Source organism: Haliaeetus leucocephalus, unplaced genomic scaffold (assembly GCF_000737465.1).
Source record: "Haliaeetus leucocephalus isolate CR32 unplaced genomic scaffold, Haliaeetus_leucocephalus-4.0 Scaffold802, whole genome shotgun sequence".
NCBI classification, from domain to species: Eukaryota; Metazoa; Chordata; class Aves; order Accipitriformes; family Accipitridae; genus Haliaeetus; species Haliaeetus leucocephalus.
In genome coordinates this window covers 5,127,207-5,148,884 of record NW_010973238.1, presented here as the reverse complement: position 1 = coordinate 5,148,884, position 21,678 = coordinate 5,127,207, and the positions used below count along the sequence as shown (strand labels likewise).

Sequence of the window (21,678 nt, the reverse complement as noted above, 5' to 3'; positions counted from 1 at the left end):
ACTGGTGAAAAATCTTTCTAAAGATGGTTTATTTCTTCATTTTTTCCTCAGAAAGGTGTTTCCACTTACTAATTGACTTTCTAAACTGTGAGCTCAATTTTTAAGCCAAAAAAATTAAAAAGCACAAATTTTATTAGCAACACAGAGGATGATTCAGAGGAAAAAATACTGCATTAAAACTATTCTTTAAAATACAATATTGAAAGAGTGTATTGTTTTCTCTTAGGGGTTGCAAATATCCAATGCTAACTGGATGACACGCAAATATTTTAAGTGTTGCTCTGCTTGAAACTCAGTCTTGAAAACAGATCTTACATAGCCAATTTTCAAATGTGAAAGACAATTGTGTGCTTTGCCACTTGTAATAAGTTATATTGTATAATATTGTATTCGGGAACATCAGAGCTTATTTAAAATGATTTGAGAAGTAAATATTTCTTTTCTAAGACTCCATCATTTATGATAGACATGAAAGCAGATACAAAACACATGAAGACTCTTACCTGCTATACTTGCAAATATTTCACTGAATCCAATCAGCACATATTGAGGAATCTGCCACCATATTGGCAAATCTGCAGCATGGTATGTAACATTTCCAATTGTCTGATTAATTGTTTTAACCTTGACAATTTTCAGTCTGTTGCTTTCCAGAATTCCTACATGGAGGGGGGGGAAAAGATTGACCTAAGATGCAAACATTGTTTCTTCATATAAGAATTACATTAGGATTCAGTCCTGCATTGCATTTACAAATTATAAAATAGAATGATGTATTTCCTTATTTCCTAACATAAAGCATTGCAGACTCCTTTTGCTATTGTTATTTCAAGACATATAGTTCTTCTGCCATAGAATTGGTGATTATATTCTTATTCAGTAGCAATAATTATACAAATACTTAACCCTTTTCCAGATGGATTAACTGAGAGCTTTCTCATACAAACCATGTTGGTTTTTTTTTTAAAGACAATCTCATTTTCACAAACTACTACTTTGCAGTGTTGAACCACTGCATCTGCCACCATAGTATTAATAAATTAGAAACCGTTTTGCTTATCGAAATGGCTACACTAGTCCCATAGAACCATGAAAACCCTCTATGAATGTGATCATGACACTTATATGACACTTGCCATCCCAAGAGATCCAAAAGCTTATCAGACCTTGATTTACAAGCAATATATTGCATAGAAAGTACTTAACGTAGAATGAAAAAGAGACATGATTGTGTAAAATATAACCATTTTTAGCTTGTTCAACACAACAGTTCAGAATAGAAAGTGAATATCAAATAATGCTGTATGGTTGTTGAAGTTGTCCAGATTAAAGGATTTGCCTCACTGTTACATAAAATGCATAGCTAATAGTTAATAAAACTCCCTGCTTCACCCAGAAACAACCTCTATAAAAGAACTCTCAATATCCTTGGAAATAAGGTGGATTTATTCATCACCAATTCAGAGAAGCAAGACTGAGTCAATGACACTACTTCCTATAATATGTGTTATACACACATGGCCTCCCATTTAGTGCCTGTCAGTTTGTCTCTTTCTACTTAGTGAGGCAAACTCTGACCTAATCTTGGGGCACAAAATATCACTCCTTTTACAAAAAAAAATGGTACAAGGCTTAGATGATAGGCACAATGCTTCATGGATATCATACCATGCACAAGTGATTACATCTGCCTCCTCACTTCTAGCTTTTTCTTTCCTAGAGGCAGGCAAAGGATGACATGGACATTTAATATGATGTTGGCTCAAGCTATTGACAGCACTTTTCATACAAACAAGCACAAGCAATTTCTAATGCACAATATAATATCTGTTCTCCTGTTTCTTCCCAAATCTGTGACATACAAACCTCAAGGGGGTCAACCAGATCACCATCTCTCTGCTAAATGACAATGTTCTGAGGGAATGACTGATGTTTGCCAAAACCATCTCATACCATGACATGCAGTTTCTTATTAGTCCTGGTCATGGCAAGAGACCCAAGCTGGGAAGAAAGCATGAGGAAAGCTCCCTGTAGTCCCTACATAGAGTCTGTAGGTGAGGCCATAACTAAACAAGAAGTTCTAGAAATCACATGCTTAAGGACAACATTGTACTTTATCATTGCAGGAAGTTAGAGCCAGAGCTCTGAAAACCAGACTGAGGGAGCACACGTTAACAAGTGATTTACAAAGTACTTTGAAAAGGATAGAAAGGTGCATTTGTATAACCCATGTTTATTCGTTCATAGCAGTTCAGAATCTATTCAAGTATGAAATCTCACAACAGCTCTACAGTCCTATCTTCTGAGACACAAGAGTTGTAGAGAGAAAACAGGTTAGAATTCCTCAAGTTTGTTTAAATACTACCTTAAGCCCCCCCAATTTTTCTTAAAAAGAGTGTTTCCCTTAATAACATCTGGTTTTGAAGTAAAGACTGTTCTGAACTTAGTACCTCTTAGTGCCAGGCTACCACATTTTCTCTACCTTCCTCATTTCTTTTTAGGTGACCACTTACCCATCTTATTTTTAAGTATCTTTCTTCAGCCACCTCAGTGCCCTCTGAACTATGAACAGCTGATGTAATTAAAACAAAGCTGCATTTCTTGATGTTTTGGTTTTAATATAGCTGATAAACATTTTAGAGTGGAACTTAATTAAAATGTAAACAAAGCAGTACAGTCAGCTATGAATTCAGGCATAATTTCATTCATACACATTCAACACAAAATTACTGCACCTCAAAACATCTAGTGATCCTTATTGTGTTTGATAACTCTTCACAGCATAAAAACAGACTTAGGAGGCATTCAACCACATAGGAGCATAACTATAATATACCAAACTTTGCCATAAATTTATCTTCAAAGCTGAGTACTTCAGAATCTAGAATCTATTGATTCTTTCTTAAACTTTGATAGACAAGCTTCAAGTTTTAACTACTAAAACTGTAAGAATAAAGAATCTTGAGTTCTTGCTATAATTATTCAAACTCTATAAATGAAGTAGATTTACCAGTCGAATAACCTTAAATACTGCTGCTCAGAATTTACAATAAAATGCATGAAGCACAGCAGATGTTCATTAAATCTAATCAGTTGTATTCTCACACAGTTTATAAGATATTTAAAATAATCTAAACAATCTAATAGGCAGCCTAAGTAGTGTCCACAACTAATGCCAGTTAGATAAGTAGGTTAAAATGGAAATATGGCACAAACAAATCAAGATACTTCCAAGATTGCAAGTTAAGATATTAACATCTTCATATGTTTAAGATTTTAATCAGCATCTCTCTCTAAAGCAGAAATGGCTGGAAGTAATGTTTATTTTAAGAATATTAAAATATGGGTTCTATAAATATCATTTAATGAGAAAAAAAAATTATGAAACTTATAAACCAACAGAAGATTTCAACCCTGCTAGAAATAAAGTTTCCTATGCCCCAAATTTGTTGCAACTGAAGCTCTTAAATTCATGTTATGATGAAGGGATGTTAAGTTACTCCAAAAGGTTAAACTTTCCAACTGGATTGCAGATAACCACCTAAAGAATTCACCTTCTCAGTTTCTACTGTGGAAGAATTAGGGGAGGATCAAACCAACAAAATCATATGTTACATTTGTAGGTGAATAGGAAACAAGAAGCCATTTGAAATTTTTAAGAATTCGGCTATAAGAACCCATTCTCCAACTCAGCTATAATAGCTTGATATGCTTTTTTTCCCCAGTATTAATAAAGATAGATATTGCTGGTTTTGAATTCACTTGTATGTGAGCCAGCAGGTTCTATTTAAAGAGCTGACATTTAACTGTTTTACATCATCTTCTTTTGCTGCTAGCTGTGTCCTAAGTAACAGGGAATAAGAGAAACATTCCTATTTTAAGTTTAAATGACTTTGCTTTAAGAACTTTTCTTGCCCATATACAAAGTGACCTTGGCCTAATAAGGTAATTATCTCTCTCATTGAGAGAAATCTTAATAGCCATATAAAGTGTCCCTCTCTCTAAAATATAGGAGATTACAAGTGCTGAAATTAATTTATTTAATGCTATAATGCTTTATCAATATATTCATTACGGTGATACTAGGTGAAGGCTATAGGTTCTATGAAGCATTGCTCAGAGATGTGCAGTTCCACATCAGCAGTGCTTAACAACTTTAAATCTTCTCAAAAGCAGCTGATTTATGGTTTGACCAGAGTTGCCATCTTTTTCTTTTCATGCTATAGCTAAGCTATTTTACAGTACAGTAATTCCCAAACATTAGGGAACATTAAGGTAGGGGAGAAAAAAACCAAAGCGGGAGGAAACTCTTGTTCAGCCATAACCTAACTTTATTATTTCAGATAAAGGGAAAGCATTTTAGGTAACATTTCACTTTTTTTAATATTTGGAAGTCAGACTGTATGAATGAACATACTTATTTCTGAACTAATTTGTTTTTCAGGATAAATACATTTTCAACTACAAGATAAATTGTTAATAAATCAGACAACATGGACTTCCACAATACCATAAAGTTTATTTTAAGAAGACTAACAGCCTGATATCCAAACTCTGGACACTTTATCCAGGCAACCCAAACACTGATCATGAAGCTAAAGCATCTGTTGAAAAAAATACAGTCAAAAACCAAACAGTTCTCCTCTACCAACCATACTAGAAAGTAACACTGTATGTGAAAACCTCAACAAGTTGGTTTTAAAAGGTATACTCGAAGTCTGTTTCAGGCAGGAAAAATGGTCCAATTTTATTACAAACATTCAAAACAGTTTAGTAAGTGTTTGGATAAAAATCTCTTTCATTGTGGGAAATGCATCCATGCAGTTGCATTCTGACTATCCCATGAAAGAGAGTTCTGAATAATCTTGAATTTAATATTCACAAAGGTTTTTAAAAAATCCTGTTGCAACTAGCTGAATAAATAACTATGTAAGTCGCAAAGTTGTTTTCTTACCTGCAGCAAATGCAGAACACATTACAAAGAACATTCCAACCGCAATCCTCTTCAGTGAGGATGGGAGCAAGCCATTCCTCTTTAAAATGGGGTCCACCAATTTATCTTTTAAGGGTATTAGGATCAGAATAAGCACCGCATCAAACATAGTCAACCAGGCTGCTGGAAACTGACAGGATAGATGACTTAAGTTAGCAATTTCATACTTAAGGGTTGATTTTTACTATTATTTTACAAAGGAAAAAGTATTTTTGATGGAACACCGAGATCCAAAAGAAACCACAGCACACTGATAGACACTGTGCAAAGAAAAATAATAGCGTGTAAAAGCTGAGGAAAACACTCAGCTATTCAGGTTTTCATTTAATTTGGCAGTTCATAATTCTGTTAGCTCTGAAGCACAAATGATTCCTCACCATAGTAACTCCAACAGTATTGCATATTCTCACTTTCAAGATGCGCCTCCAGCTGTGCTGAGGTGGGTGTTGGTTTGCAGGTTTTTTTGGTTTTGGGGGTTTTTTGGGCAGGGGGAGGGCAGGGTTGGAGGAGCTTTCTGCTGCGACTGAACAACCTCAAGTATTCAGAGCAAAAAGGTTCTTTTCACAAAAGCAAATACTACTACACATAGTTCCAAGGAAAATGAGGAATAAGAAAATTATCAGGCAGATGAAGAGAGTGCTCTAAAAAACCAAAATGTAGAACTTGGCAAAGATATTTTGCAAAGGATTTTTTTTATAAGATTTCTAAGTTCCAGAGGGCTTATATTTTAGGTCCTTACTCTGAATTAATTTTTGTTAAAACAAAAGTTAACTATCTAACTAAAACTATATGAACTCCTTTTGAAAGATGAAATAGCCATTAGCGTTATCACATCATCTGAGTTTTTCTGCATACATCCTGAAACTTGTTTAATGGAGAAAATCACTATCCTTTGGGAGCTTTTCTGCTGTTAAGATTTTTTTAGTCATAGAACACTTGTCTGAGGAATGATTGATTGTACCACTCAAATCTAGTAAACAAAATTGTGCAGATTATTTAAATTAATACACCCCAAGATACATTTTTAAAAGCATTCAAAGTCAATATTACTGGCACACAAGTCAGCAAGTGATTTAATGCAATTAAGTAGTCTCTACTATTTTGCTTCCAGTGACATACTCTAGTCTGACAGAATTAAACTTTTTTTCTACTTCAGTCACGAAAAATGTTAATAGCCATGTTCTGTAGATCTTCTATTATTAGTCTTAGAACTTTCAGAAATATGCCACAGAACAGTAGAAAGAGTTTTACTAATGCAATACAAAATTCAATTAAAATTAAATTACACTTGTCAAATGGAACAAGAGTATGGTGTAATATGTGCATCCTTTCTCATGTGCAAGATTCAGTAATTGACAGTAAGATTCTCGTCTGTATGAATGAGACAACTTCTACCAAGCTTAATGATATTTAGCATCTCTTCTGAGCTAACAAACCAAGAGAGTACAGGAAGATTTATAAAAATGTTCTGGTTTGGGGATATTTTTTAAAACTGTATTTGGAACAGTGGGATACCATATGATGCATCGCACTGACTCTTTGACCCAAAATACAAGCACTGCTTGATCTAAGTGTTTCTGATGCAGATTCAGTTTTTGATACTAAACTGTTTCTGTGTATTGAAACTCAAGGTTAGAACAGATGAATATTTTTCTAGAGATTATCCAGAGATGACCAAGGGGCCTGTGACAACCTAAAGCTATGGCCACAGTAACAGAGGAAGACAACCAGATTCCCCTAAGGCTACAAATCTCAACCACTGCAAGGATCTCAAAACCCCTCAGCCTCTAACACAGTGTGGGCATGCATCTCTTACTGCAGATGATGACACAGATGACAGACGTGGCTGAGATGATGACAAACTACAAAAACAAGACTTAGCAAAATGTGAACCTTTAGCTCTTCATAATCTAAGCAGGAGTTGGCACCTTCATAGGAGTTTGCACCAAGAGCACCAAGTCCTTGATTGACATCAAGTTGTGTCCATATCCAGCTTTGTCAGAATCTCCAACTAGCATTAGTGTACGTATGTGGCACATTTTTAGCACTCTCTGCATGCAGACATGTTGTAACAACAGTCATTAAAAATATTATTGTTTTCTTGCTCTGCTTTATAGTTGTCATTGCAGTTCTCCAAAGAACTCAGGCAAATGCTTTCTGGTTCATAGTTTACCAATCCCAAGAAGTTACGATGATGATGGTAAAACTGAATTCATCCTAACCTCCCCTTAACATTTCCCAGGCATTTCAAGATCATAGAATTGAAAATGGAATAATAAGCTGGTTTGCCTATATAAAAACATTCAGCAGTTTGATACATAAGGTTACATACATTGCTTAGCAACCTTCACATACTTTGAAAAATGCACAGTGAATTCTGCTGAGTTAGTCAAATTCTTGCTTATTTAGAAATATTTTGCAAAACTTTAAAACTGTCAATTTCCCTCACTCTCCCATTCACCTTTTCGTTTGCTTCAAATATCACACCAGCATGAACCTGTGTAACAGTTTGTACAAAGACTGACTTGTGTAATTAGAGTGAAGGATGTAGGAATTTTTTGTCATGACTGAATCTGATAAGAAAGAAGAGAAATACCAAATGCCTCTGGCACTGCTGTAGTTCATACAATCAATCACTTGGTTTGGGTTTTTTTTTGTTTGCTTTTCCATCTTCTACTCTATCAGGAGCCTGCAAATTAAAAGGGCATACACATATTTCACTCTTTATATCAAGAGGAAATATGTCGTTATTAGTATTGGGCAGTGGCGCCTAGAAGAGCTTAAGGAAAACCTAGACCTGATAAGGTACAATACTGCTCACATATAATTTTATATTACTGCTCCTTTTCTTAATTACCTCAAATCACTTCCCTTTGGAGAAACCACACTAGTCAGAATTGCGTTCAAAGATACTACCTACATAATGTAGATTGCAGGTCACCATCCTTCAGGTAGACCACATACCAAGGAAGCTAGCAAAAATCAAATTAACTTATTTGACTTATGCTGTTAATGCTGTTAAATCACAGCAAAGTATTTCAAAATAAAACAAGAACACCACAACTGATGCACTGCAGAAAAAAGAGCCAGTCACTGTTATGCAAGATAGAAAATTATTATTTAGAAGTATCAAGACGGACTAGGATCATTGTTCCATTATCCTTGCCTCAAATTCTGCATACTTTAAGTAAACACTAAAAACAGGTAACTAACTTTTAAAGCCACACTTTTAAGTTAGAAAAAGTGGATACAGGGCATGAGTGGTGTTTTAAAGCCTTTTCAGCAAAAACAATGAACCCCCCCCTTTTTTTTTTAACTAATTTAATTAAACGTAACTCTCTACTTAAACTTCAAACCAATTCTAACACCCAGAAAGGCAGTGAGGAAAGCTCAGTTTGATAACCAAAGCTCCATGTTCATTTCTACACAATTAATATTCAGACTGACAGTATTTTTATTTTTAATATTCAGACTGACAATGGGACTCTGAAGTCCTGTGTGCACTTTGTTAGAGGGAAGAAAATCCACTTCTCTATTCCAACAATGACAATGTTCTAACAAGACAGTCATGTGGCTCATAATAACAGAAAAATCTGAGTCCCCTTTCATATGCAAGCAATAAAGAAATGTGAAAAGCTCAATGAAAAGAGCAAAACAGGTTACATATCAAAATGTAAATGTATTGACCTGTACTAAAGTAGAATTAGGTATATGCTAAAAAAAACCCAACCACATTGAACGTAGTCCAGAATTAAAATTGATATAACTAAAACAGAAGTCTCAGACTAATTAGAATTTTTAAACAAGAAAATATCTTATTTTTAAATGAACATGCATCTCAAACACCACAAAACTGAACCTTGAAGTGAAAGTGGCAGTGGCTTTCCATGCCCAAAAGCTATGCAAAAAAAAATACAAAAACTGAGAACTCGGTTGAGGAAATTTGCTTTAGATCCTTATGTTGATGGCATGCATTTAAGAGAAGAAGTCTCAGACTACTCTTTCTTTAGCTTTTTTATCTGTGTAAACATAAGTAACTAGCATTTGATTGGTTTAGAAGTCGTACTTTGCCAGTATCACTAACTTCCATAAAGCCTTCAGCTGTGATTCAGAAGCAGCTCAGTTTTCAAGCAGGTTCAAAGAAAAATTAAGTACAAGCATTTTTTAGTTTTGATCTGCAAAAAAAAGACTGAAGCCATTCTGTCTTACTGATATTAATTTTAAATAAAACAGAAGAAACTTAATTTTAAAAGAACATTTAGTAAGCCTGTTAATTACTTACATTCATACTTTTTTACTTCTCAGTACTGTTTCTGCAATTGTGTGATGCCAGCCTTTCTCGAAAAACATTGAACAACTTCCTTCAATATGCTAAACTGACTCAAGCTAACATGAATATTGATAAAGCAGTATAAAGTTACAAATGTATCTCAGATTCCAAATTTGCAAATACTAATGTTTCAGTTAAGTGTGGGTATTCCTACTGAGTTTGTAGAAATGCTTCTGTACTACTTCCAACTTTGAAAACTTAGGGCATGTAGATTTATAAGCTTTCTTCAAAGATCATACTTTGTCCACTGAAGGATAAAGACACTCTTAATTAAAGCAGTGAAAGTTATCTGAATACATTTAAAACAGGATGGTATGAACTCCATATACCTGTAGGTATGCCAAAATCTCTGTATTATGCATCATGTCTAAATGCCCAATGTCTGTGGCCATCAATTCCCCTTAGTCACTACCTTAACTTCCTGGAATTTTTATACAATACTTACTTATTTTGCATTTCATCTAAAGACGACATACTTTTCACTTATTTTGCCCTGCTTACCGTATGAATAGAGTTGGTGTCATTTGATATTTCAGGAATTTTCAGATGGAGACTTTGCAATACATATGTTGTCTGCATCTAGCATTAGGAAAGATGAGTTGGATTACTTGGACAAGGACTACCAAGAGCAAGATATTTTTACATTTTTAATAATTAACAAAGATTATACCAGAGGTAAAGTTCTAATATAGGAAAAAAAAAAAGAATTATTGTTAGAACATGGCAAGATTTTTTTAATTGTTACGTTTATTGTTACTAAAAGCACAAAGAATCATTCATGTGACTTTAAAACAATTTCTGCATATTTTTCCCCCAAAACATATTTACTATCCTAATTCATCTCACTAAAACAGAAGAACTAGAAAGGAATTAAATTGAAATCTAGACTACTTACCCTGACCTACCTGAATCAACTGCAGGATGAAACAGAGCACAATATTTAAGATACGTTAATTTGTACAACTGTTATGTTTTAATTATAATTTTAATGATATTGTTTTCTCTTTTATTATTAAGTCAAAATATTATTTGAAAGTATTCTTAGTAGCCATTTTTCATCTCACAACTTCAGGGTAAGTTTCATGTTTATGAAAAAGCCCCCAGAAAAAATGTGAAATTAGATACTTTGGCATACTGGTGTCCTGGTTTCAGCTGGAATAGAGCTAATTTTCTTCCCAGTAAGTGGTACAGTGTGCTTTGGATTTAGTGTGAGAATAATGTTGATAAAACACTGATGTTTTAGTTGTTGCTAAATAGTGCTTATCCCAAGTTAAGGATTTTTCAGTTTCCCATGCCCTGCCAGCAAGCAGGGGTACAAGAAGCTGGGAGGGAGCATAGCCAGGACAGCTGACCCAAACTAGCCATAGGGATATTCCATACCATAGGACGTTATGCGCAGTATATAAACTGGGGGGAGTTGGCCGGGAGGGGGATCACTGCTCAGGGACTGGCTGGGCATCAGTCAGCAGATGGTGAGCAATTGCACTGTGCATCACTTGTCTTTCTTGGGTTTTATTTCTCTCTTTTTGTTATTTTCATTACTATTATTATAATATTTTATTTCAGTTATGAAACTGTTCTTATCTTAACCCACGAGTTTTCCTTTTTTTTTTTCTGATTGCCCTCCCCATCCCACTGGGTGGGGGAGGAGTGAGCGAGCAGCTGCGTGGTGCTTAGTTGCTGGCTGAGGTTAAACCACGACAATTGGTAAGCTAATACAGTTTTCCACAACAATTTTATGTAGGAAATAAAAAAATTCAGAAGAAGCTACCGTCACACAGCATTATTTTTGCTAACATAATATTATTAAAATGACTCCTGAGATGCAACCCCAGGTGTGTGAAAGACAAGTAGCTAACGTTATTGAACACATGGGTATTAAACAAGTCAAACTGTCAATAACAGAGTTCTGAAAAATCCTTTTCAATATTCATCATTAGAATCACAGCTACTGAACGCTAACTGCAAGTAAACGTTATAGAACAGTTTCCCCCTGAAAGCTTTTGTGCGTTTCCTCCAGGTAACTGCTCTGGAAGGTAATTTTCAGACAGGAGTTAGGTTTATAACACAGACTCAGAACTGCAACTTAATGCTAGCACCCCAAGACCTTTCAAATGCAACTGGGAGGTGAGGGAGTTACAGTCCTTAAATTAGAACTTATGTTTTTTTAGACATGTAAAATAAAAATGTAACCATTTGGAACTACTCACTTGAAAATACACTGTCCAGTAAGGTATTAAAGCCAAAAAGACAGGGATAATCTTGACGAGAGCTTTCACATCTTCTACTTTATCTTCTCTGAATGGGCCCCCACGAGACAGCTTGGCCATCTCAAACAGGCTTTGTTTGCGAGGTTGCTGAAGTACTCCCTGGCCTTCGCTTTTGAAAAGAATTTGAAATGTTTAGTTAAACAACAACAAAAAACCTGACATAACTGGCAATCTTGTGACACTTCATTATAAAAAGCTCATACCTTTCCAAAATAAGTTACTCATGTAAGTTACAGCAAAACAGCTAGGCCAGAATCGATCATCAGCAGGTGAAAAAGCACAAGCTGAAAATTTCCATTATAAAGGGTTCTTTATCCCACCCCACCCCCCCAAATAAATAACTGGTACTGCAATATGCAAAACTTAAGAAAATGTATCACGAAATACAGGTTATTCTAATTCATTGAATTGTTTTGCAATCTGAATACATGAAAGCCCGTTGCAGAGGAGGCACCTGACATCTCTTATCATCAGTGACTAAATTCAGCTACCAGTATTCCATGGGCATCTCTTAAGAGTGGAGTAACCATTTGGAAAGCAAAAAGCCAGTACACATCTTGGCTGCCCATCAAGCCACTTAAAACATTAAATGCAGATGATAGTGTTTTTCAAATCAGAAGGCATCCCATAAACATATCTAAGCAGAGAAGAAAGTTAGATAATGCTTAAAAGCAGCATACTTAGGTTATGTTACACTTTCAGAAACTCTGAACTGGCAAGACATCGCATTCAGTTGAAAACAGCAGACTTGATCTTGCAGCATGGAGATCCAGTGATCCCAAAATGTGCCTCTCTTTCATCCCAGAACTCCCAGAAAATATCTCCAGGACTCCAATTTTCCAGTTCCAGTTCTCAAAGCAAAAATGCACATTCTAGTGTATTCTCTAGTGTGACTTACTGCCAGCTAGTTTGAACTAACTAGTTCCAACTCTTAGGCTGATTCACTGAATTCAGACTATACAAAAGAGCTCATTACAAACCTATTAGTTGAATGTTCCACATGTCTCTTTCTTGAGCAACAACAATATGCAAGAATTTTAAACATGTCTGTGAAGGCACTACCATCAGGCGGTTTTGTGATGAAGAAACTCTGACCACATAAGAAAACCATGAATGAAATCCCAATGCAAACTGTTGGGATACTATATCCAATAACAAAGCTCACATTCTGTTGAATGTATGCAATGCCTCCTAGAGAGAGAATAGCTCCCAAATTAATGCTCCAATAAAACCAATTAAAAAATCTTCTTGTGGCTTCTGGACCCCGATCTTTGACCTGGAAAAGATTAAAAACAAGTCATTCAACTTCTGAAGAAAACGAAGCCTGTTTATTAGAATTCAATCAGGTTCAATGCATGAAGAGCTTACGTTTAATTTAGAGTCACACTGAAATGATTTACGTGTTTTGGGTTTAGCATGTATTTGATGAAATGACACCCTACTGAGCTACCCCACTATATCAGTGACCTTGTTGAAGATCAGCATAGGGATAAAAAGGCCATACAATACTGAACTACATAGCTTCCCCATACAGGCCATTATTTCTACTGCATTGTCTCTCATTTGGTCATTTCTCTACAAAAAACTCACTCAGATTAACACCCCATAGTCCAAAGAAGTTGAAATAATTATTTTTTTACTAAAAAAAAATAAATTAAGCTACCTAAAAATTAATATATTAGTAGTATTGCAACAATTGTTTCTTCCAACTGTATACACAATAAGTTAACCGTATTCCATTTTCTAAGCCTCAAATGACTACTTGGTAATTAAAACACAAATTTAACTTTTAACAGAGTCCTAATGCCTCTCATCAGAACATAAATTGAAGACTTGCCATTTTGACCTTTAAAAAAAAAATATTAAATTTGGGTTGCCTGAGATGTCACAAGGTCCCTGTGAACATTTATCCCTCTATTAAGTCAGCACTGTTCATAGTGCTATTTTTCTGTTTGAAGCGCTCAATGTCTCTCCAGTGAAAGTAAAGACAACCCTGTTTATAGAATTATCCTGTATAGTTTTCACCATCACTCTTTAATCTGCATTGCCTACCATAAGTCACCCCACATTTTGTAACTAAGTCACAGGAACCCAGCATCACCCATAAGATGTGATGTAAGAGAAATTTTGCAAGTTAATATTTGAAATACATTAAAAAGATCAACTAGTCTGTAGAAAAAATCATAATACCATATTTGTCACTGTTTTATGACTGAAAGACCATTAACAGTGACTAGCAAGTCAGTGCCATGCACCAGTCTTGCCAAGTCAGTTGTTTTTGACTTCTAATTGCAAGTTTCCCTTCCTCATTTGCCAGATCTTCAAAAGATCTGTGTTTAGTTTGCAGTATGAAAAGCAAGCTATGTCTTGAAATAAGTTTTTAACATTGTCAGTTCTGATTTAAGTTCTGCTTCAAGTTTCTCAGTGGTGCACAAACCCATCTGTATCATTTAACCAAGGCTAACAAAAGAAATATTAAAGCATCTACTCCTATGCATAGTTAATAGCATTGTTAGGCATCCAGGTAGGTCTGTTAACATGTCAAATACAATCTTGGAGCCTAAACCCTTTCTAGTTTCAACCTGGTACTCATTTCCTAATTTTAACAGTCATCACCTGTAGTAGTGTATCAACCTAGGAATTCCTTCTAAACCCCAAACAGCAGCAGGATATTAGCAAACAATTACATCATAAACACAGTGCTCCAACTTATGTAAAGAGTTAGCAAACTATTCTATGAAATTTCCATTTCTTCATCATAAAGTCTCAGTTCTCTTATAATTTCTGCAAGGAAGACGACTTCCCACCCTCCCTCTTACAAATTACCTTGCTCATGTCTATGCAAAGAAAAGCTGGGAGATGAAAGCAAACTGATACAGGTAAGAACAGGGCAAGCACAGTGTGATACTTCTATCAAGTATTATCCCAGCCTCCAACCATTAGCTCCCAAGAAACTTCCTGAACCAAGGATGGCTTCTACCTACTTGACAAATGCAGCAGATCTCCTCTCTATGAACTTGTCCAGCCTGCCTCTGAACTCAGGTCAGCTTTTAGAATCCATAATATCCTGTGGCAAAGAGCTCCCCAGCTAATTACACCCTGGGAAGAACCACCTCTGCCTGTTTTGAACCTGCCCTGTACTAGCCCCACTCATTTTACCTACTTCCAGGAAACAACAGAAGACAGCTGAGCTTTATTCCATCCCTGGTCCATTTCTGCCTCTCTCCCCCATCCTTTATTTCCACAAACCACTATCACACCTTCCTTCTAAGCTGCCTTGCCAGGAAGTTGTAGACTGTTTCATGATTCCTCGCATGGAAACTACTAACCATGTCTGTGGCCCTTCTCTGAAACTTCCTTCTCCATCTCCAGTATCCTTTTTGAAACAATGACCAAAAAGGAATGCAATGCTCAAGGGACAGGCACACCAGACTTACAACGAAAAGAATCCATTTTCTCCTTCCTTATCAAAGTACATATAAGCACTAAAAATCACATCACAGCCACATCTGAAATGCCACTATGGCATTTTTTTGACAAACATTAATAACATAATAAAAATCACACTGAACTACCTGGTGGAATGTCTTGTCAAAGTGGAAGAACTATGAAGATGTCGTCTTACCACAACCAGAAAACACAGTAGAGTTAAAAGGTAATCCTTTTAGTTCTTTTCAAACATCACATCAGCTGCCCTAAATATTAGCTATATTACATTTACAGTGGACTACTCCAAGTTTCCCCCTGTTGGTTATTACTTGAGCTGTGTGACAGCACAAAATAGATTGGTTTATAAGTAGACACTATATTTTAATAAGGGGCCAAGAAGAAAAAAAACATGTTATAATTTTATTATTTTATTTTTATCAAGGACAAGTATTTTTCAGAAAACTGCAGGAATTCTCCTTTTCCCCCTTATGTCTGCATTATTTTCAATCACCCAAGCAGAAAGAAATATCTATCACTCCCTCCGCTCAATTTCATCTGTGCTCAAGCATAGCAGCACTCTCCTTGTGGTACCAGCACACCAGCTCCATTATATTCTAAACATCCTACCAGCAACTGCAGCAGGAAAATGATGCACATAAATGGCACAAGTATGGTGTGGGTCCTAGATTGAATCTATCTTGTGAGCTAAGGGTGCCACATCCCTGCACTGAAAGTCAAACATGTAAAAGGTACATAGGTACATGTAAAAGATGTTGTCCCCATCACAACAAAACAGCTTAAAAACAGTAGTAGTGCCTAAAAGGTATGAAAAACATCACCTCCTTAGATTTACCATGTTTTAGTCAAACTCCTTACAATAGGAAAATGCAAACAATTATCAGCAAAATGCCGCGGCTAGAGTGCAAGGCTTCCTATCACTGAACGAAAACACTGTAGTAAAGCTGTTTCAAAGGTGCCCTGACTCGAATTATCATTAGCAAGTATCTAGTACACACAATTTATTTGCTCTAGGCAACATGTGGTTTTGCAGATGAGCTCAGATTCAGACATCTTCCACAGAATTTGCCAATATTGGACAGCTGTCACTTATTTAGATCACCTCCCACTGCATAAAATCCAGTCCTGAGTCTCTGGTTCACTGTTCTGCATTCTTCAAACCTTACACAGTTTTTTTTCCCTACTAAATGGGACAGCACATCATTCTTCAAGAACACTAAGGAACAATCCAGTAGTGCTTTTACTTCAATAAAAATACAGAATGACCTACTGTACCATACAAGGAGCATCCCAATTGCCCTGAATTTTTCTCTTTTAAACTATAGGGCAAATTTTAATTGAAAAAAAAAAAAAAGCCAGCAAACAAAATAAAACCCCCAAACCCTCCTTACTGCCCCCCCCAACTAAACAAAAACCCCACACCTAAAAATGCCACCAACAAAGAAATGAAGGAAATGAGCAACTCTAAGCTTTCTGGCCACAGCTGCTTTGTCGGTCCTTGGTCACACGTCAATGCTGCCTGCATTCAGGTGGGCCTCTAAAGAGGAAATAAAATAATCTTGCTACTTTCAAGGCATCTAACATAACTTTTGCAAAAGAAAATCTAACCTAACACTTGATTTTTCTACAGCCCAAAAGGTGGCTTTTTTATATATCCGATAACTATCCTTTACATATAGTTAATCCAAATGCAGAAAGAAATGCACAGTGACATTCTGAGTTTTATAACTGGGACCTACAGAGCACTGGATTTCAAAATAGTAAAGCAATAGTTCTCAAAATCAAGACTTCTAATGCAAAACACGTATCAGACTGATCGTGGTCAGATGACGTACTTAGAACCACAGTTTTCACGATAAAGAATTCTCAGTGCACTATGTTATGGGAATCATGTAATCATTAGGTTATTTACAGCCACTTTCAGACACCATCAGCTGTGTAACTCTGCACTGCGATACTCTGAACTCATTTAGGATATAAGGTTAACACCTTACAACGAGACCAAAATTTTAAATGTAACTAAAACAAAGAGAGAAAGAGTAACTATTTCTTTAGTTACAACACCTGATGAAAAGTCATCATAAATAACTTCCACAGCACAGCTGTCCCTAAGGTTGACACTTAGACCTCATTCTGACTTAGGAGAAAGATGATCACTTGCTGAATTAACCCTCCCCTGGATTTTTCAATACCAACACCTTTCTTAGGAGATGATCCAAGCACTAACTAAAGCAGTTTGTACAGCTTGAAACCAAAAATATTACACAGCTCAAATATTAAGATTCTATTAGACTCTCTTGATTCTTCTGTAAATAGCCAGGAATCTATACAAGCATCACTGCTTCTCCATAGTTAGTGTGTTTAGATGCTTTGCTTTGTCACAAAGTAGTTCCCTAGCTCTCTACAGCTAAGTCAGTTTCAAAGAAATGGTTATCCACAGGATTTCTTATTTTTGCTGCAGCTAGTGCCTATCTGGTGCATACCATTCCGCTGTGACATCTGATTTCTGACATCATCTGCCAATGATCTCAAGTATTTCCTAAACACCAACATTTCAGAGTTCCAGTATGTCATAATCTTCTCTCTCTCCCTCTTCACAGCATGACAAATGCAAAGCTATGACCTCCTATTTGACTCACATGAAAGGAAAAAGATTATTTAAAAGTTACTGACATTAGCAGTTTTCATTTGTTCCTGCAATCGACTGACAGTCACAAGTCGCAAATGTAACAAAAACCGCCAAACTTATCCTAGCCAACTATGCAAGCAGCCACACAACAGAGCAAGGATGAAAACATAGAAGCTTGCCCTTCTCCTTAGCCTACAAAGGAAGCACAATGACAACAGTTTTCCATAGTCAAATTTACTCTTACAGAATTCTGACCTTCTAGTAGTCCATCACTACAGACACCAGTTATTCTTTGAGAGCATCTGGAGAAAGCTCAGTAACAGAGCTATACAGTACTACTTAGTTGCTACATAATTTCAAATTTTTGTACTATAATTTGGCCAATCCACATTTCAAGTCTCTGCTTCCTCTCTCTAGTGTCGTATCTATTCTGTTTCTGTCAGAAACAGAACAAATAAGTACTGCCCATGTGAATGCCACAACTTCAGTTTTCAAACCGTTATCTGCAGAGTCTTAGACATCCACAGTCTCCTAAGAAGTTCAACAACAAAAAGTAATTTGCAGTTAGTGACCTTCAATTCTTTATACAAGGTCCCCCATCCTTCCCCAGAGGCTGTAAAATCTAAGTTCTACAAATAAATAAATAAATAAAATAAATACAGCTGAAAATCACTCTAAAGCCATCTTTACACCAGCAATTTCGAATAGCACCCTGCCTCTGACGATGCTAATGTAACAACAACGGTTATAGCAAAGCTAGAAGATTTTTGGCAGCTTATGGGCCGATAGATTTAATGACTATGATAGCAATTCAGAAAGATATACTGTGGCTTAAAACTAGCATCTCTATCACCATAACCCCAAACCAGCTTAATCTATAATTAGAACAATTATTATAGCTGATACTAGATCAGTAGTCTACTGCTAATTTTGGCTTCAGTGTTGAAGCTAAACCAGCTTTCACAATAATGAGGGATAGTCATATTGTTTCCTAACTACCAAAAGTCACAAACTGCTACACAGAACAGGAAGTGACTGCAAAACACATGCATTTAAAAAGGGAACTGGAAAGTGCCAGGTTGTACATACCACATGATTATAAACGCTATTCTAAGAACCATCAGTTCAGATTTAGACCTGTATGATGGATCAATCTGCAACTTCTAAAAAAATGGCTCTTACTTATAAACACAGTTAAATAAAGCTGATCTACACCTAGTTTGCAGTAACTGGTTTTTTGCTAAGCTGACTGACAAAAGTTACTCTATACTGTCTACTTAGTCACGTGTAACAGCACTTCTAAAAGCATCCATTTAACAGAAATTAAGAAACTACAACTTTTTAACTTCAGAGGAAAGTAAGTACTGGAATTTAGTTTCCAATTTTCCACAAAGTGATTCTTTTCATCTAAATAAAAAAATCCTCATTATATTTGGGCTCTCTACCCAAAGTATAGATCATACGTTAAAACTGAAAAATTACATGGTAATTTTTAGGAGATCTGCAACAAAATGTAGTTAACAATATCTGAAAGGTGGTTCATGTCAGCTAAAGTGCATGATACACAATTCATATTTTCCTTTGTCTGGTATTTAAGGGAAGGAGGACAAATCGTATCAGCCCACATCCAGCCAAAACATGTTTGCATGGTATTCTGGCCTCCCAAGAATGTGACTCTGGGAGACAGACTTTATTCTCAGCAATATATATCCATCTACCCAGCAGTTTGCTACATTTCTATGCAAGGAGAAGGCACCCAAGAGGGCCCAAAATTGCACAACAAGATAACTGGTATGCTGTAGTATATTTAACAATAGATAAGCCAGAAGAACAGAGAAGGGGAAAAATTCAGTCCTCAGCAGAGCTCTACTGATTATTATGAACCAGAAAGGAGTATTTCTTTTGCTTCACCCTACATAAATCACTGTGAATTATCTGCAAACCTAGCCAAAAACTGCCTTCTGTGAAATCCTGGGGGGAAAGCCTTTAAAAAATCCAGCTACAACAGCTACACTTCCATTGGCAATGGTTCTTCTTTTGCTCTGTTCCTGCCATTATTTATCTCTTATATTTAACGTTCATAAAGTGTTCTGGGGATAAGCAGTCAGTTTTGAAAAACACCTTACAAGATAAAGTCATATTAAAGCTATTTCACTTGATGGGCTTATGCTGGCTTAAACAGAACCAATACACGGGGGACACACAATCCTAGGCTATAATAATGTTTTACATTTATATACTGCCTTTCACCCAGAACTCCAGAATTTATAATATATGAAAGGCCAAAGAATGTCAGATGTAAACTGCACAACAGAGAACAGAGGTATGTTTGGCAAAGATACTGTGGTAGATTCCACCTCTCACAAAGAATTTCATGGCATTTACTCTAACCAGAACTCAATGGTCTGGTAAGCAGACATGCAACTGGATTGGAGGTATTTTCCTTGCTTTGTCATCAGGAACAGTTTGGTTAGAAAAGCTGCTCAGTATCTAAGCATCTGAAATTCTCAATTTTTAAAGCAGAAATTATACTCCAACATCCACAGTCAGCATACTATCTTCGCGTAAGACTGTAAAAAAATACATGCAACAGCGCATACCAGTTAATACTGAACTATGAGCCGTCTCTCAAATATTTTCTGTAAAGCCACTTGGTTCTGCAGTGATGATCCAATGAATGATATCACTGAAGTGGATCTGAGTAAGGTCGTTTGACAGGACGTATCCTTGTGAGAACAGCACAGGTAATGTTTACCACGCTGAGAGCACCTTCCCACCCATCATGTGGTGCAACATTAGCCTGCACAAAAATACCACTCAAGGGCACTGGAGTACACAGAGAATACCTAAAGCATAAAAAACTATTTGTTCTCTAGCCTTCATTTATCACAGGATGATAAAGGCCTCTGACCACTGCCCTAGAAGGCCCATGTTATCCTTGTCAAAGCTAACATGTATATCAGATATTTCACCCGATGAGCTCTGAGATCAAATTAAGTGGGTACAAATGCCGCAATGAAGGATAATTAACAATCCACTTAATGGCCATTAAGTATTCAGCCCAACTCCCCAAGATGGTGACGGCTTAGCCAAATCAGGTACCACACATAAGGCAGGGCTACCAGGAAACCAAGGGTCATAAGAGATCTGACACCACACAGACACCAAAATTACACCAAACAGGGTACAACTTAACAGCTTGCGTTACACAGGGAACAAAGCTGGATGATCTGATTCCATCTGAGACTTAACACCGACAGAGATGTGAATCAGTAGGCGCACTGTCCACCCCACCAAGGCAAGCCCCTCTGCACGACTGACAGCCATCCCCTGGTTCAGATCAGCACCCACAAACGATTCGGCAGCTGCCAAATAATACTTGACCTGGTCCGCCCCAAAAGGGGTGATGTTGGCCTTGACCGACCCGACGCCCAGCCCCACGAGGACCAGTCCAACGAAGGTGGCGGTGGCACAGTAGCGGGTGGCTCCCACCTGGGAGCAAGGTGCCACGGTGGCGTTGGCCGCTGGAGAGGAGCAGTTCTCTACAGGGAACAAGGGGATGTCCCCGCAGAGGCCCTGGCGGGTGTGCGGTGCGGCGATGACAGGGAAGGCCAGCATGCCCAGCAGGTAGAGCGCCATGCTGAGCAGGATGGTGCCAAACTTGCCCAGGAGGGCGTCGGCCAACCAGCCGCCGAAAGGCGACACCAGGTAGGTGATGCCCATGAAGAGCAGCAGGGCCTGGCTGGCCTGGGCACCCTCCCAGCCGTAGGGAGGCCCGTTGAGGAAGAGCACCAGGTTGGAGGTGATGCCGTAGAAGGCCACTCGCTCCAGCAGCTCGGCCAGCAGCACGGCGGCGCAAGCCAGCCGCCGCCCGTGAAAAGCGCTGCTCGCTGCCCGCCCGCGTTCCCCGCTGCTCAGCAAGGGGCTGCGCTCGCTCGGCTCGGCCTCCTCCATGACGGCGCCTCCTTCCCGGCCCCGCCGCGCTTCCCGGCCCACCCTGAGGAAACTT

The 21,678-nt window shown here is 37.3% G+C and overlaps 1 protein-coding gene across 1 annotated transcript in view; it reads right to left on the bottom strand.

The window, feature by feature from the left end:
* SLC15A4 (solute carrier family 15 (oligopeptide transporter), member 4) overlaps nucleotides 1-21,672 on the bottom strand; it is a 30,582-nt gene extending 8,910 nt beyond the window's left edge. Inside the window, exons 1-6 of the mRNA XM_010581744.1 lie at nucleotides 21,054-21,672; nucleotides 12,574-12,869; nucleotides 11,534-11,702; nucleotides 9,825-9,902; nucleotides 4,955-5,123; nucleotides 504-659 (exon numbers count right to left, since the gene is read on the bottom strand). Coding sequence (XP_010580046.1) covers nucleotides 504-659; nucleotides 4,955-5,123; nucleotides 9,825-9,902; nucleotides 11,534-11,702; nucleotides 12,574-12,869; nucleotides 21,054-21,623 — 1,438 coding nt within the window. The 5' untranslated portion in view covers nucleotides 21,624-21,672. The remainder of the gene's footprint in view (nucleotides 1-503; nucleotides 660-4,954; nucleotides 5,124-9,824; nucleotides 9,903-11,533; nucleotides 11,703-12,573; nucleotides 12,870-21,053) is intronic.
* Nucleotides 21,673-21,678: the final 6 nt, after the last annotated feature.